The following is a 15,822-nucleotide window of genomic DNA, read 5'->3' as shown; positions in this document are numbered from 1 at the left end:
TTTTTGCAACTTCTTGAGAGTCTATAGTTATTTCAAAATGAAGTTTAAAAAATTCAAGGAATGGTAAAACTTTGGCTCCCTCTACTACCTGTAACCAGGCTTGATAATTCTGACAGGTAGAGCCAACAGCAGGGCGGGGTGGGGGTGGGGGGGAGTAATATATGACAATAGACCCAAAGCCAAACAATGGTTAGGAACCCTGCTTTTTTTGTTATTTTTTTAATTTGGAAATAATTTCAAACTTTAAAATGGTTGCAGAAATAAAAACCAAATAAGGAACACAGTATACTCCTTCCCAAATTCACCTGTTGTTTTTCTTTTCTTTTCTTTTCTTTTTTTTTTGAGGAAGATTAGCCCTGAGCTAACATCTGCTGCCAATCCTCCTCTTTTTTTTGCTGAGAAAGATTGGCGCTAGGCTAACATCCGTGCCCATCTTCCTCTACTTTATATGAGATGCCACCACAGCATGGCTTGACAAGCTGTGCGGTGTGTTGGTCCACGCCCGGGATCCGAACCTGCAAACCGGGCCACCGAAGTGGAGCGCACGAACTTAACCGCAGCGCCACTGGGCCTGCCCCCAAATTCACCTGTTGTTAACATTTGACCCCATGAGCATTAGCTTTTGAAATGTGCTATTTTGTGACCACGGTCACTACCCTCGTCTCATCTTCCAGATTTTCAGCTCTAGTCTCCTAGGTTCTAGGCATTCACTCACCTGAACAAAAATGTTTACATCCAGTATCCAAACTTCTCAAAAACCTACAGTGATTCTGTTTCCTGAGATTTAAATATAAATCCAAATACTTAGCCTTCAAAGGTTTTGAACAATTGATTCCCTGCCCCTAAACTCAAATACTGATCTTCTTCTTGCGCCCCCCACTGCAGCCCCTCAGCTGTAGCTGACCTAATTGTTTAGCGACTCTCTTGATATGACTTGACTGACTTGTTCCCATCTCAGCGCCATTCCCTGCACCTGTGTTTCATATCTGCAATCTTCTTTTTTCTACATCTCTTCCTCCTAAGTCGCATACATGACTTTTCTGCTAAAAAAAAAAAAAATTATTCCCAGACTTCTTTACTTGGTTAGCTCCATCTGATTTGGGCATACCTGCCCTGGGTTTTCATTACTTGAGAGTTTTTTTTGCTTTCATATAGATGATGTCTTTATACCATGTCCATCTGTTGTTTCCTGGAGTTCCCCCAGTGGATGGCACCGATGTTATCTTTTATAAACATCCACAGGCCTCATGTGGTTGCGCTGGAGGCATGACCTGGTTTTGAATGAGTTACTGTGAACTGAATTTGGATTTCATTGTCTGGACCATCTAGAAATCAATAAAGCAAAATTCTAATTGTGTTGATACTTTTGAACACTTTTTTCCTCTGGGGATGTGGCACCCTTCTCAGGTGGGCCTTCCTCACAGCAGGTAAAAGGTCTGTGCAGTGGCTGAAGAGGGTGGATCTGTTGTTTACTAGTGGTAGAAACCCTGTGTTGTGTGTTTGTGGTGCAGGACCCTGCTGGGTTGAAGACTTTGAGTGTGGCTCTGGGAACCTAATAACTAATGGGAAAGAAGTTCTGAGTTTCTAACAATCAAGGTCTAAGTGCCTTGGGAGGATTACCTTTGCTCAAAGAGTACTTTTCTTTTCTTTTTTTTAAATGAAACTAAGGCTAGAACTAGTTCGTTAACTAGAATGTCAATATTGATTTTTGTTTGCGAGTTGGAGTATTAACAGATTAGAATGGCTGCTGGCAATTCTCAGCTGCTTCACTGAATTTAAATGAATCAAGGGATACCTATTAAGATGTACTTGAGATTTTTAGGCTAAATCCTACCTTTCTACTGTGGTTGGTTTTGACCAGATTCACTGTTTCCTCTGTAGCATCAAGGCAGAAAAATGGAATCTTAAGGCCTCTTCTTTACTTTTTATAAAACCAAATTCTATTTAAAAATGCACAGATAAGAGGTGTTAAGACATCTTCTGTAATACAGTGCAGCTTGCCTCTTTTCTTCTGCCAGGAGAAGTTTCTGAATTAAAGCTATTGACTGACACAGCCTATGCTGGCAGATGGTTGGTACTCATATATCATATGTCCAAGTGCAGGCTTGTTCAGAGGCAGCAAATGTGTAACAGGCTGAATTTTATAAAGACAAAGAATTTTTGTGTGTGTGTGTGAGGAAGATTAGCCCTGAGCTAACATCCATTGCCAATCCTTCTCTTTTTGCTGAGAAAGATTGGCCCTGGGCTAACGTCCATGCCCATCCTTCTCTACTTTACATGTGGGATGGCTGCCACAGCATGGCTTGATAAGCGGTGTGTAGGTCCATGCCTGGGATCCAAACCTGCGAACCTTGGGCCGCCAAAGCAGAGCGCGCACGTTCAACCACTATGCCTCTGGGCCAGCCTCAACAAAGAATTTTGATAACGCCCTTGAAGGATTAGGGACGTTCCTGAGAAATGAGACATATTCCAAACCAGCCTTGCTTGTTAAAATATAATATAACATATTATATATAATACTGTATATATATGTAGATATAAATATTATACTGTGCTCTCTATATCTGGAGATTAGGTCAATTTTCAGTCAGTGTTGCATTATTCCCTCCTTGCTTCCTCCTTCTCTTTTTCCTTCCTCCAGCACTTCTAATCTAGTATGTAAATTAGAAATTAATAATAATCATAGCCACATTACTATTTGTTCTAATGTGGGAGGACCAAGTAGATGAGTTGGTGATAAGTGAGCTGCCTGGAAGGAACTGTTTTCTCTTTTTATGTCTCTGTAGGACCCCAGGAGTGAATTGTTTCCATTATAGCTGGAGGTAGGAAGGGCAGTTATGATTAGAATATTAGCCAAAAAAGCCTCCACCAGATTCAGAGAGGTTATTATCTCTGAGTTAATAAATGCCAACATTGAGTCTTGAAATAGCTCTTCATTTTTCATTGTGCAGTCTGATTTATTGTTGATTGGTTTTTCATGGCCTAATAAATGATGATAACCTTTTTGAGTGACTAGAAATAAAACAGATTTCATGGATCTTTGGTATTCTAATTCTGACTCCACTGAAGTTGATAGCCTCATGGAGTTCGTAATAGGGAGGGCAATGGGCTGTTGGCTTCCTGTTTGAGGCCTTTGTTTTTTATAAATTCAGGTTAAATGGGAACCATTGATTTGTTCCTTGTTTTTAGACTGGATAGAATAGAATCCTGCATAAGTGCTGGGGGGGAAACGCTTATTGGAGGCTTTCTCAATCTTAGAGCAATGAACATCTTTACAAGGCATGGTAATCTTAATGGAGACTTATAGTCAAGACCTCAGGAAAGACCCGTCAGCAGAACAGCTTGAGATATCCTTCCTGGAAACATACCTGACTAAGGCTGAGGTTCAGAGAGCATTTGGCTCTAAAAAGCTTTTTTTGCCCCCTAAAAGTATGGGAACATAAATGCATTTGCATTTATCATCTTAGAATGTAACCACAAGGTAGTGTAAACACTAAAGAACAATGTGAGCTTTTTGAATTGAATTGTTTTAGTTGGCATGATAAGTAATTCAAAGTATTATATTATTTCATTGTAAAGTTTTGAATCGTGAAATTTTAAAAACATTTTTTATTTTTAATTATGGTAAAATATACATAACATAAATTTACCATCTTAACCATTTTTAAGTGTACAATTCAGTAGTGTTAAGCATATTCACATTGTTATGCAACCAATCTCCAGAACTTTTTCATCATACAAAACTGAAACTCTGTATTTATTAAAAAACAACTTCCCATTTCCCCTTCTTCTGAGCCCCTGGTGACTGTCATTCTACTTCTATTTATATGAATTTGACTACTTTAGATACCTCATATAAATGGATACAGTATTTGTCTTTTTGTGACTGGCTTATTTCACTTGGCGTAATATCCTCCAAGTTATCAAATCTAAATGAGGGCTGGTTTGCCTCTGGTTCACCTCTTGCCAAGTAGATGTAGCCCTTTGGGGTCCCAGCTGCTTGTAGAAGGGTCTCTAGTTAGTGTTCCACCTCGGCCAGCCTTGGACTTTGATTTCTTTGATTTCAGGAGATCGTTAAAATGAAAGTTCCAATTTGCCAGAATCATTCAATGTTTTGAGGGCAAGAGTGGCTTCTCGAGAGCTCATCTCTCTGGGTTCCCATTTTCCTTAGTTTTGGCGTGGTTGTTCCTTACTCAGTTGTTGATGCTTCAGTGCTTTTCAGATTTTTTTTTTTTAATATGGAATTCATTGTTAATTATTTTCAGTAGAATGATGGGCCTGATAATGGAGCCTGCCTTCACAGACACCAGACCTGTGGCGTCAGTTTGTCAATGTTGCCTCTGCTACCCCCATCCATTCTGGGGCTGGACGTAATTAATCGTTAGCACCACTTTGAGTATGACCAAATCAGACTTTTGCTTAAACGTATGTCTGGCAGGAAATCGTCCTATGTGACAATGTGAGCTATAGGTCCTCCCCTCACTAGACTCAGGAGTCAGTGTTAAAACCCAATGTCTTGTGGTCTGCTGGTAGCTTTAGAAGAAGGAGACTTGTTGGGAAGGAAATTTCCTTTTTTGGCGTTTCATTCAGTTCCTGAGGGCTTGAGATAAGGATGTCTCTTTTTTTTGAGCCTGGTTATGATTGAGTTTGGATAGTAGAAGGCAGGAGGCGAGTTACTTTTTTATGATGCTAGATTGTCAGGTGAATAATGAGACTCCTCATTCCTCCTCAGTGCAGCTGGTCACATGCTGGTTGTTGAGAATGGAGCTCTTAGTTCCTGGGAAAGCTGTCCGTGAAGGGGCACGGGGGCAAGTACCAAGGCCAGGATAAGCAGTAATAAAGAGCGTACGTGACATGCTTGAGGAAGCAGCTTGCTGTAGTGGGAAAGGCATCAGGACATCAGCGTCGAAAGCCCGTATCTGTCTCCTTGGCCTCCTCCTCATTCAGTGCTGTGGCCTTGGACAAACCACGCAATCTTTCTGGGCAACAGTCAGGTGCTTTTTCTCTTGATCTTGGCTGTCCTGCAAGCCTGTAACTGTGAGAAGGTCAGTTTTGCTGGCCCTGGCAGCCAGCCACTAGGAGGACAGAGAGGAGGGGGCTTGGAGTGGTCCCCAGAAGGAAGGTGTGACTGCTTGATGGGTTGTCTAGAACTCAAACCATGGACCCTGGTTCTAGTACACCCAATTCTCCAGCAATTTTGGTCCTACAAGCAGTCTTTGTTTCTCTAGTCTAATCCCCTCATTTTGCAGATGAGCAAACAGGGCCCTGAGATTTTCCTTTTTCTTTTCTTTTTTTTTTTTTGTGAGGGAGATCAGCCCTGAGCTAACATCCGTGCTAATCCTCCTCTTTTTGCTGAGGAAGGCCAGCTCTGAGCTAACATCTATTGCCAATCCTCCTTTTTTTTCTTCCCCAAAGCCCCAGTAGATAGTTGTATGTCGTAGTTGCACATCCTTCTAGTTGCTGTATGTGGGACGCGGCCTCAGCATAGCCAGAGAAGCAATGCGTCGGTGCGCGCCCGGGATCCGAACCCGGGCCACCAGTAGCGGAGCACGTGCACTTAACCGCTAAGCCACCTGGCCGGCCCCCCTGAGATTTTCTTGTATTTAAAAAGTAGTAGTGCTGCTTTCACCTCACATGGCAGATTTTAGTGAGGAAAAAAAAAAAAAAAAAACTAGTGAAGTGGAGCCAGGCTCTGGTCAGTGTGGATTTGGGGGAGTTTCTCTAAACCTCCGAAGCCACTGCCTGAGCTCTGGAGAAAGACATCAGCAATGGTGAGCCAGATTGCTTGCCCCATGCTGGCCATCTGGCACCCATCTTTCCATGGGGCCCAGCTCAGGCCCTGTTGGCTGACACAGACCTTGAGACAGTCTGATCAGAGATCACCAGAGGTCCCTTTAACAAGCAAGTCAGGGGGCCCGACTGTGTGTTGGAGGATTGGGCAAGTAGGCTCCTGATGGCCCTTCCTGGGCAGGTGCCAGCTCACTGTTCCCTGGGGCCTTGCCACAGGCTCCTGGATACACTGCTGTTTTCGCCCTTAGGGCCTGGACTGGGCCTGACTTTGCCTGCGGATTCCCAGGCAATCCCACCCTCAGCTACAGACGAGCCTCTCCACTCCTGCCTTGCTCCCCAGAGGACCAACCTACACTGTTCAACCCCAAAATCATGCTCTCTGTATTTGCACCTGTGCCCACAATCACCTTAACTTGTAGCCACCACTCCCGTGAAGCACCCTCAGAACAGCAGAGCCTTGCAGATCATCCTTTATGTTATTAAAGTCATTGAAATGAAGCTTATTTTTCAGCCTACTGAGAATTACCAAGTACCAGACTTTCTTTTTAAATTACCTCTATAATTTTCTTTTTAATTTACTCTTATAAAAAACTGGGTGACAGTTAAATGAAAAACGTGTTGTGCTTGGTATTTTTTTTTTTCACTAAGCCTACAGACCTGTGGCTTAAAGATAACAGGGAAGGATTGTCCTGGACCTGAGGCTGTCTTTTTAGCTTGCTGCCAGCTCCTGGATTTAAATTGCTTTGTCTGACCGATAGAAATCATTTCCTTTTCCTGGATCCAGTGGGGCTAGGAGAACCTGAGGGTCGTGAATGAGCATGGGTAAAACTCTGTTGGAAAGTTTTTATGAAAGTAATTTCTCTGAAGTATTGATATTGAGAATGTGTAGTTTCAAGATGTGTCCTTGTTGTGGCTGGGCCGTTGAACTGTGATTCTTGTCATCATTGGGTTTATTTCCTGTTTCTAGTGATCCAGGATCACTATTTCCTGCTGCCCCCCCCCCCCCCGCACCGCATTCATATATTTGAACGTGAATGTTTGGTGGAAGACTTAAATATAGGAGTTCTTCAAATTAAAGAAATAAGCAAGCAACATATTGTTGTTTATGGTAGATTACTTATATAAGTGTATTATGTTAGGTTGTATACAATCACCTGTAAACATAAACGTGGGGTTTTAGATTTGGAAAAGACTCTTGATCCCCTATTTTACAGATGAAGATTCTGAGACCCAGTGTATTCTTGGCTTGTTCAAGGTCCCAGAGTCAGCTGGAAAAGGAGCAAGTACCAGAAGCCTTATTTCCTTGTCACAAGGCTGCTCTTTCCACTTTTGCTTGATGCCTCGCTTGTACCGATGGTCTCCCACTGTTCCCCAACACCCACCCTCTGTCCTGCAGGGAGAGAACAGACCCACGTGGCCAGGACACACCATGCCCATGCTCATCTTCATGCTTTTGTTCCTTCTCTCTAATCATGCCCATTCCGTCACAGCCTACTCATCAATTTAAAAGACTGAGTAGGTGTCCTACCTCCCACACTGATCTCACCCTCCTCAGAATGCCTGAAGTCCACTCCTCAAGTGTGTTTTAGCTCTTTTGACAGGGTCTCTTTCTAGATTGTGGTGTTAATTTCAATCTTATAGGGCCTGTCATGATGCCTGGTGCCCAGTAAATGGGCCTTAAGTGAATAAGGAGAGAGGTAATGTCCTAGATGTCACAAGGTGGGCTTGGTGTCTTTTGTTTTTCTGCCCAGCTTTTCAGGTGTCTGTCTTCTCTCTAGCTAGCTACTAAGCTCCAGAAGGGAAGAAAGTATAACTTCCATGTCTCTCACCATAGCCCTTAGCAGACTTCTTGGTTGGTGGTGAGTTACGACGTTGATACTTCATTTTCCTGCCCTTTGAATCTTGGATTCAGTTTACCATATAAGTTTGCTTTATCCTGAAGCCTCAGAAGATGGCCATGTCTTGATGGCTGCCTAAATACTCTCGCCTTATGGTACCTACCATTTGGGGAATAAAGAAGCCAACAGGTCATAGCAGTTAGCTTACAGATTTCCCTTTCCGCCCTTGGATACTTTGCTACTTATTTGCAGTGGCAAGATACTATGAGTGTTGGTGGAAGATGCAAGCCAAATAATTGTTAGGATTGCTGTGAAAACTGCAATGGAAGCAATAACCCTCCTCCGTTAGCTTTTTATAGCAAGAAAACCACTGGTGAAATTTTTGCTCCAAGATCCTCAAAATCAGCAGGATGTTGCATGTTATCCTGTTAGACTTCTGAAGTAATGCTGGTAACATCTATTGTGCAGGTATTTCAAGGCTTGAAATACAGATTTTTTTTTTTTGTGAGGAAGATCAGCCCTGAGCTAACATCCATGCCAATCCTCCTCTTTTTGCTGAGGAAGACTGGCCCTGAGCTAACACCTATTGCCAATCCTCCTCCTTTTTTTGTTCCCTTTTTCTCCCCAAACCCCAGTAGATAGTTGTGTGTCATAGTTGCACATCCTTCCAGTTGCTGTATGTGGGACTCAGCCTCAGCATGGCTGGACAAGTGGTGCGTTGGTGCACGCCCAGGATCTGAACCCGGGCCACCAGCAGCGGAGCGTGAGCACTTAACTGCTAAGCCACTGGGCCGGCCCTTGAAATACAGATTTGCTGATAGAAATGAGCCAGTTAAGAGGGAGGAAACGATTACTCAGATGTTGTGAAGTAAGACAGATTGTATGGCGGGTATAACACTGGTTTGTAGTTTGCTCATAAAAGAGAATGTCTAACGAATTTATCTGGTGAAAATGAAACCATTAAACCTGCTCAAGTGAAAAACAGTGGCCATCTGCCAAGTAAAAGCATAATCACCATTTAGAAGTGAGCTTCATCTGTACTCCTTTATGCACATGACAGTGTCTCCTATGGAGAAACCACTTTCTGACTTCTGGTTTTCTTGCTGTTTTCACAGAGCCTGAGCCCTTGTGAAGCTGGCAATGACAAGTCTGAATGGTCGCCATGCCGAAAAAATCATTGACATGCCAAAACCATCAGCCCCCAGAGTGCATGTGCAGAGGTCTGTGTCCCGAGACACTATCGCCATTCACTTCTCGGCATCCGGGGAGGAGGAGGAGGAAGAGGAGGAGGAGTTCAGGGAGTACCTTGAGGAGGGGCTGGACGACCAAAGCATTGTAACAGGGCTCGAGGCCAAGGAAGACCTCTATTTTGAACCCCAGGGTGGCTATGACCCCGCTGGCCCTGCCGCTCAGCCTGTCCTGGCAGATGGACTATCTCCTGCCATTTTACCCGTCTCCCAGAACACTGCAAAGCTGTTGGAGTCCCCTCCTCCAGCAGTGCAAGTATTAAGTACAGTGCCATTGGCTCTGTCCCCAGGGTCGTCTTTGTTGGGGCCCTTAGCTAGCTCTCCCAGTGTGTCCTCCCTTTCTGAGCAGAAAACCAGTTCTTCCTCCCCACTGTCCTCTCCTTCCAAGTCTCCTGTCCTCTCATCCAGTGCCTCATCCTCCACACTTTCCAGCACAAAACCCTTCATGAGCCTTGTGAAGTCCCTGTCGACTGAGGTGGAGCCAAAAGAATCCCTACACCCCTCAAGGCACAGACACTTGATGAAGACATTAGTCAAGTCTCTGTCCACAGACACCTCCAGGCAGGAGTCAGATACTGTGTCCTATAAACCGCCTGACTCCAAGCTGAATTTACACCTGTTCAAGCAGTTCACACAGCCACGAAACACAGGTGGAGATTCCAAAACTGCACCTTCTTCCCCACTGACTTCTCCCTCCGATACTCGCTCCTTTTTTAAAGTGCCCGAAATGGAGGCTAAAATCGAAGACACTAAACGACGCCTTTCAGAAGTCATATATGAGCCTTTTCAGCTCCTTAGTAAAATTATAGGGGAAGAAAGTGGCAGTCATAGGCCCAAAGCCTTATCTTCAAGTGCTTCAGAACTCTCCAATCTGTCCAGCCTGAACGGTCTCTTAGAAAGCAATAACAACTACAGCATCAAGGAAGAGGAGTGTGATTCCGAGGGGGATGACTATCCAGGCGATCCCAGCATCCCCAGAAGTGACCCCCCGAAGTCCACTGATGAGCCTGCAAGAGAGGCAGAACTGAAAAGTTCCCAGGTGAGCAGTCTAAAGGATTTAGGCCTGAAGACAAGTTCTCTAGTTCTTGAGAAATGTTCTTTGTCTGCCTTAGTGAGCAAAGAAGATGAAGAGTTTTGTGAACTGTACACTGAGGACTTTGATTTGGAAACGGAGGGGGAGAGTAAAGTTGATAAGCTCCCAGATATCCCTCTCAAGCCAGAGGTGCTGGTAGACGATGGCACGGCTCTTGACAGTGACGATGAGATGGCCTCCGCCGTGCAGCACCCGGAATTACCAGTGAAGACGCTGGGCTTCTTTATAATGTGTGTCTATGCGTACCTCATCCTTCCCCTCCCCCATTATGTGAGTGGACTCTTTCTGGGAATTGGCCTTGGATTCATGACTGCAGTTTGCGTGATTTGGTTTTTTACACCACCAAGTGCTCATAAATATCACAGATTACGTAAAAATCTACAACACTGGAACACAAAATCTCTGGATATCAAAGAACCTGAGATACTAAAGGTAAGCCTCTCTCCAGCAGCTGGCTAGCACACGCTTTCTCTCACATAGAGCCTTATTTTAGATCCAGTTGAATTTTTTAGTGAATTGTCACAAGCAATGTTTTTAAGCCTTCAGGATCTTCATTCTCCAGGCACCCAAGAGACTTATCTGGAAACCTCATTATAGTTTAGGTTTTGCCGATTCACCAAGTAGTTTTTCAGGGATCTCCATGGTTCTGTAGAGTAGCATTTACATCCAGTTCCTATTTGAGTCTCTCTCTAAACTTGCCAGAGATTTCCTACTTGCTTAGGATTAGTTATAGCTGAGTCTGTTAGGATTAAATATTCTTGAGACCCTAGAGAAGGGTTAAATACTCCTGGAATGCAAGAGAAGGAAAGGAGGAAGAGAAGGCAAATTAATGTGAGCAGTTGGTCCCTGCTGGCACTCTTCTTTCCCCTGTGCACGGTGGGGCATGGGCTGGAGAAAGAGACATCACCATTCCGTGTGTGTCAGATCTCAGGCTTTAGGCCTCCTGAGGGGTTCCTGAGACGATCCATCAGGGTGCGAGAAGAACATATTAGAACTTCCATTTATATTTATTTTTGTATATTTAAAAATTTTCTTGTTATTATATGTTTCATAATATACGCAATATAAAAGTATAGTTGTAGCTTATATAGTTTGTAAGTCATGGGCACATACACACATTTTATATATATATATATTTTAATTGTGGTAAAATACACATAAAATATACCATCTTAATCTTTTTTTTTTTTTTTTTTTTTTTTTGGTGAGGAAGATCAGCCCTGAGCTAACATCCATGCCAATCCTCCTCTTTTTGCTGTGGAAGACTGGCCCTGAGCTAACATCTGTGCCGATCTTCCTCCACTTTATGTGGGACGCCACCACAGCATGGCCTGATAAGCAGTGTGTCAGTGCGCGCCCGGGATCCGAACCCAGGCCTCCAGCAGCAGAGCGTGCACACTTAACCGCTACGCCACGGGGCTGGCCCCCATCTTAACCCTTTTTAAATGTACAGTTCAGTGGTATTAAATACATTCACATTGTTGTACAACCATCACCACCATTCATCCCCATATCTCTTTACATCTTATAAAACTGAAACTCTATACCCATTAAACAACAGCTCCCCATTCTTCCCTCCCCCTAGCGCCTGGCAACCACCATTCTACTTTCTGTCTTTTTGGTTTTGAATACTCTAAGTATGTCATCATGTAAGTGGGACCATACGGTATTTGTCTTTTTGTGACTGGCTTATTTCACTTAGCATAGTGTCCTCAAGGTTCTTCTATGTTGTAGTATATTATAGAATTTTCTTCCTTTTTAAAAGCTGAATAATATTCCGTTGTATGTATATACTGCATTTTGCTTACGCAGTCTTCTGTCAGTGGACACTTGGGTTGCTTCCACGTTTTAGCTATGGTGAATAATGCTGCTGTGAACATGAGGTATATAAATAATCTCTTTGAGACCTTGCTTTCAGTTCTTTTGGGTATATACCCAGAAGTAGAATTGCTGGATCGTATGGTAATTCTATTTTTAATTTTTTGAGGAACCGCCATACTGTTTTCCGCAGTGGGTGTACCATTTTACTTTCCTACCAATAGTGCACAGGGTTCCAATTTCCCCACATCCTCACCAACACTTGTTTTCTGTTTTTTTGATAGCTTTTTGATAGTTCAAAGCTTGTTTCTTTTGTCTGTTAATAGGTTTTTCCTCATTTCTGTTTAAATAAGAATGCTCAAAAAATGGCACCATGATCTCTATTGCAAAAAACAACAACAACAAAAAACCACATGGGGAAGAACTCTCAAGGTCCAAAATAGTGTTTGTTTTGTTTTGTTTTTTAATTTCATAAACTTTTTACTTTATTCAAAAGAAATACATGGTCAATGTTTAAAAAACACAGGAAACAAAGAAAAAATTTGTTCTTTATCACACTAGTGGGAGGGAATTATAGTTAATGATTTGGCATATATCCTAGTTTTGCTTTGTTCTTTAAATTTCTGCATGTATGAATATACACATGCCTACTCACACACTCTTTTTGTTTTGATGTAATGGGATCATATATTTTTCAGTCTGACCTTTTTTCTTTCTTTCACATGGCAACATGTTATGTGCTTGTTTCTTTTTTAAGAGAAGCTGATGTTCAGTCTTGAGGATGTGACACACTTAAGTTTAGCATTAATGTATGAAGTGGAGCTAAAGTGACTGATTATGCATGGTTGCTAAGCTTTTTCAGTAGGGTGGTGCTGTGACTACCTGAATTACGTGCCCTCTAAGTAAGTTAGTGCTGACTTTAGCAAAGAAAAATGGTAGTTATATTAACTCCAGTGCCTAATGACTGACTGTGGCATTCAGTTTAAACTGGTTTGAGCACTTAGTTGTCTCAGGAAGATTTTAATTTTAATCCAATCAGTCTTTAGTGTTGAGTCCAGTCCCTGCTATATGTCAAGAATTTACTTAACTACACTGGAGGATACCAGTGGAATGGGATTTTAATGTTATGGCACAGTCTGGCTGCTTTGATCTGGTCATTGAAATAGTAGAGGCAGCAGTACGATGCTGAGCACCTACAGTGGGCTAAGTGTTGGTCACATTATCTCATTTAATCCTTATCACAACCCTTTTCAGTTAGGGTATGTGCTCATGAGAACGTGGAGGCACAGGGAGGTTAAGTTACTTGTCCAAGGTCACATGGCTAGTGATTGGGGGAGCCATGCAGGACTAACTTTTTTTAACGAAGGTGTGTTGCCCTCGGTAAATGTATTTGAATTTTCCTGGTAGAGAACAAGTACTTCAATGGTGTCGTGGACTGACACCTGTAATCCAAGCAAATTGTTCATTTTAGCCTGAGGTCTTTTGTTTGGCTGTTTTTAGAAACCTGGCTAAATATGTTCTGTATTTTAAAAAGAGACACTACTACGAATTAGAAGGATAGGTTGTATGTTGCAAGCCAGAGATTTCAAATGCAAATATTTTGGGGCTTAATTAATTTTACTGAGCAGAAGATCAGACTCTTTGGAACCATTTAAAAACTATGACACTTTAAAACATTTAGCAGTGTTGACGTTAAATTTAGGACCCAAATGTTGTGATAAGAATAGGAAAGTATAGTGGAGTCTAACTTTGATCGTCTATCTTCTATTATATTTTCTTATTGGACGTTGTGCTTTACTTTCTGTATGAAGTAGTATAACATTAGCTATTGTAACAAATTAGAAGTCTTTCTTGTCCCCATAGCAGTCCAGTGTGGGTGTTCCTGGTGGGTGGGTGGGTAGCCTTCTCTGCATGTTGATTCAGGGGTCCAGGTTCCTTCCATCTTGTGGCTCAGTAAACTTTTTCTTAAAGGGCCAGATAGTAAATATTTTAGGCTTGTGGGTCATACAGTTTCTGTTGCAACTATTAAACTTTTCATTGTAGCAGAAAAGCAGTGTAGACAATATATAAATGAATAGGTTTTGCCTGTGTTCCAATAAAACTTTACAAAAACAGGCCTCAGGCCCAGTTTGCCCATCCCTGGCAAGAATATTAGAGCTCTTTGCATCCAGCTGGCAGAAGGGGAAAGAGAAAGCAAAGAGAAGGCATACCTACTGAAATGCCTGGACCCAGAAGTGGCACACATTACTTCCATTCACATTCCACTGGGGTGAGCTAAACACAGGGGCCCTCCAAAATGTCAAGGGCCCTGGGAAATCTAGGACTTGGCTGGGCAGCTTCTTCTCAGCAACAGCTCTACGCAAGGAAAGGGGTTCCCAAATTTTAAAGGCACAGCTAGCCTTCTCTGCCTCACTTTCATAGGACTTATCAGAGCTGTAGTTATATGTTTATTGTCTGTCTCCCCCAGTACACCATACACTTTATGTATGCATAGGCCACGTCCATCTTGTACATCGTTGTGTCCTCAGCACCTGGCACATATTAGGCACGTGGTAAGTAATTGTTGGATGAATGGATGGGTAGATGGATGAGTGGATGATGAATGAATGAATGAATGAGGTTTTATCAGAAAATTTAGGCAGTGAGCCAGTGTTGACCCTATTATCTCCCAGTGAAGTTGGCTTAAAAAAAAAAAAAAGTTTAGTCAGGGGTCGAAATGAGTGATCTTTTAAGAAGATGAAAAATAATTACTAAAAAGTTCAGCTTATGGAGTTTTTTCTTTTCTCAAAGCAGTGAAAAAACTAAGATGGTCCGTCTTTGACAGGATTTGAAACTTCGTGTTTATTGCTTAGAAATTGGCAACGTCTGCTTGCCTTGTACCAGCACTCCTACAGTGCTGCCCTCCTGAATTCAAAGGGAGTCAAGAATGGCTTATGCCAAAAAGAGTATTGGGGAAATGGGGATGGTAGCAAGTTCTAGATTTCCACTCTGCCTCCAAATTTATGACTTTAAAGTGATGCGGGAGATGGTCCTTGGTTTCTTTTTAAAACAGGTCTGTGAACCTGTTTCTAGGTTGAGTTGAAAGAGGTACTTTTTGAAAATAGCTTGATTTTGGGGATTAGTCAGCTGGTTTGAGTTATTTTCTGTGCATCTGATGCTGTTTAGTTGGTTTTTATAGAGGATATGATGATGTAATTCTTGAGGGCAGATATGGAAACTTTAAAAAAAAATTCACTGATATAGGAGGCTGATAAACTGATAAAACTGCCTGTGATAAAGTTCTCTAGGGCTGGCCCCGTAGCTTAGCGGTTAAGCGTGTGCGCTCCGCTGCTGGTGGCTCGGGTTCGGATCCCGGGCACGCACCGCTTCTCCGGCCATGCTGAGGCCACGTCCCACATACAGCAACTGGAAGGATGTGCCGCTATGACATACAACTATCTACTGGGGCTTTGGGGGGAAAATAAATACATAAATAAAATCTTTAAATAAATAAATAAATAAATAAAGTTCTCTAGTGCAGAGGCCCAGCCCCTTGACAGTGATCCTTCATACTTCATACCCTAAGTAGACTCTGTCTGGGAGCCCCATGAACCAGTCAGGCAGGAAGCTTGGTGCTCTAGAACTATTTTAGGGCACCATGTGTTTTTTTGGGTTTTTTTTTACATATTTTTTTAAAAATTTTATTTATTATTTTTTTTCTCCCAAAGCCCCAGTAGATAGTTGTATGTCATAGCTGCACATCCTTCTAGTTGCTAGGACACCATGTGTTTTTAAACCTCTGAGCCATAGAAGTTCTCATTGATGGGTCCAGGAAGTCCTAGCAACCTGGACCGAGAGTCTGGTTGCTTTATTGGCTCCATAAACAGTTCAAGGAGAATTATAGTTTTTCTTCAGTGTGATTTCACATGACAAGGAAAGGGAGGAGAAAAGTAAAGCCTTTCTGTACCTTATCTGGGTGATTTTATTATTCCATCCACACTGCAGACGCTATTTAAAAATGATGCTGCAACAGTGATGGGTGTGTGGGATGGTGAGC

The 15,822-nt window shown here is 42.5% G+C and overlaps 1 protein-coding gene across 1 annotated transcript in view; it reads left to right on the top strand.

Annotated features, from left to right (window-relative positions):
- Positions 1–15,822, top strand: part of TEX2 (testis expressed 2) — a 107,337-nt gene that overhangs the window by 36,446 nt on the left and 55,069 nt on the right. Inside the window, exon 2 of the mRNA XM_058561376.1 lies at positions 8,744–10,400. Coding sequence (XP_058417359.1) covers positions 8,769–10,400 — 1,632 coding nt within the window. The 5' untranslated portion in view covers positions 8,744–8,768. The remainder of the gene's footprint in view (positions 1–8,743; positions 10,401–15,822) is intronic.

Source organism: Diceros bicornis, chromosome 18 (genome assembly GCF_020826845.1).
Source record: "Diceros bicornis minor isolate mBicDic1 chromosome 18, mDicBic1.mat.cur, whole genome shotgun sequence".
Taxonomy (NCBI): Eukaryota; Metazoa; Chordata; class Mammalia; order Perissodactyla; family Rhinocerotidae; genus Diceros; species Diceros bicornis.
Note: the sequence above shows the minus strand (reverse complement) of the source record. Positions and strands in the feature narration are given on the sequence as shown.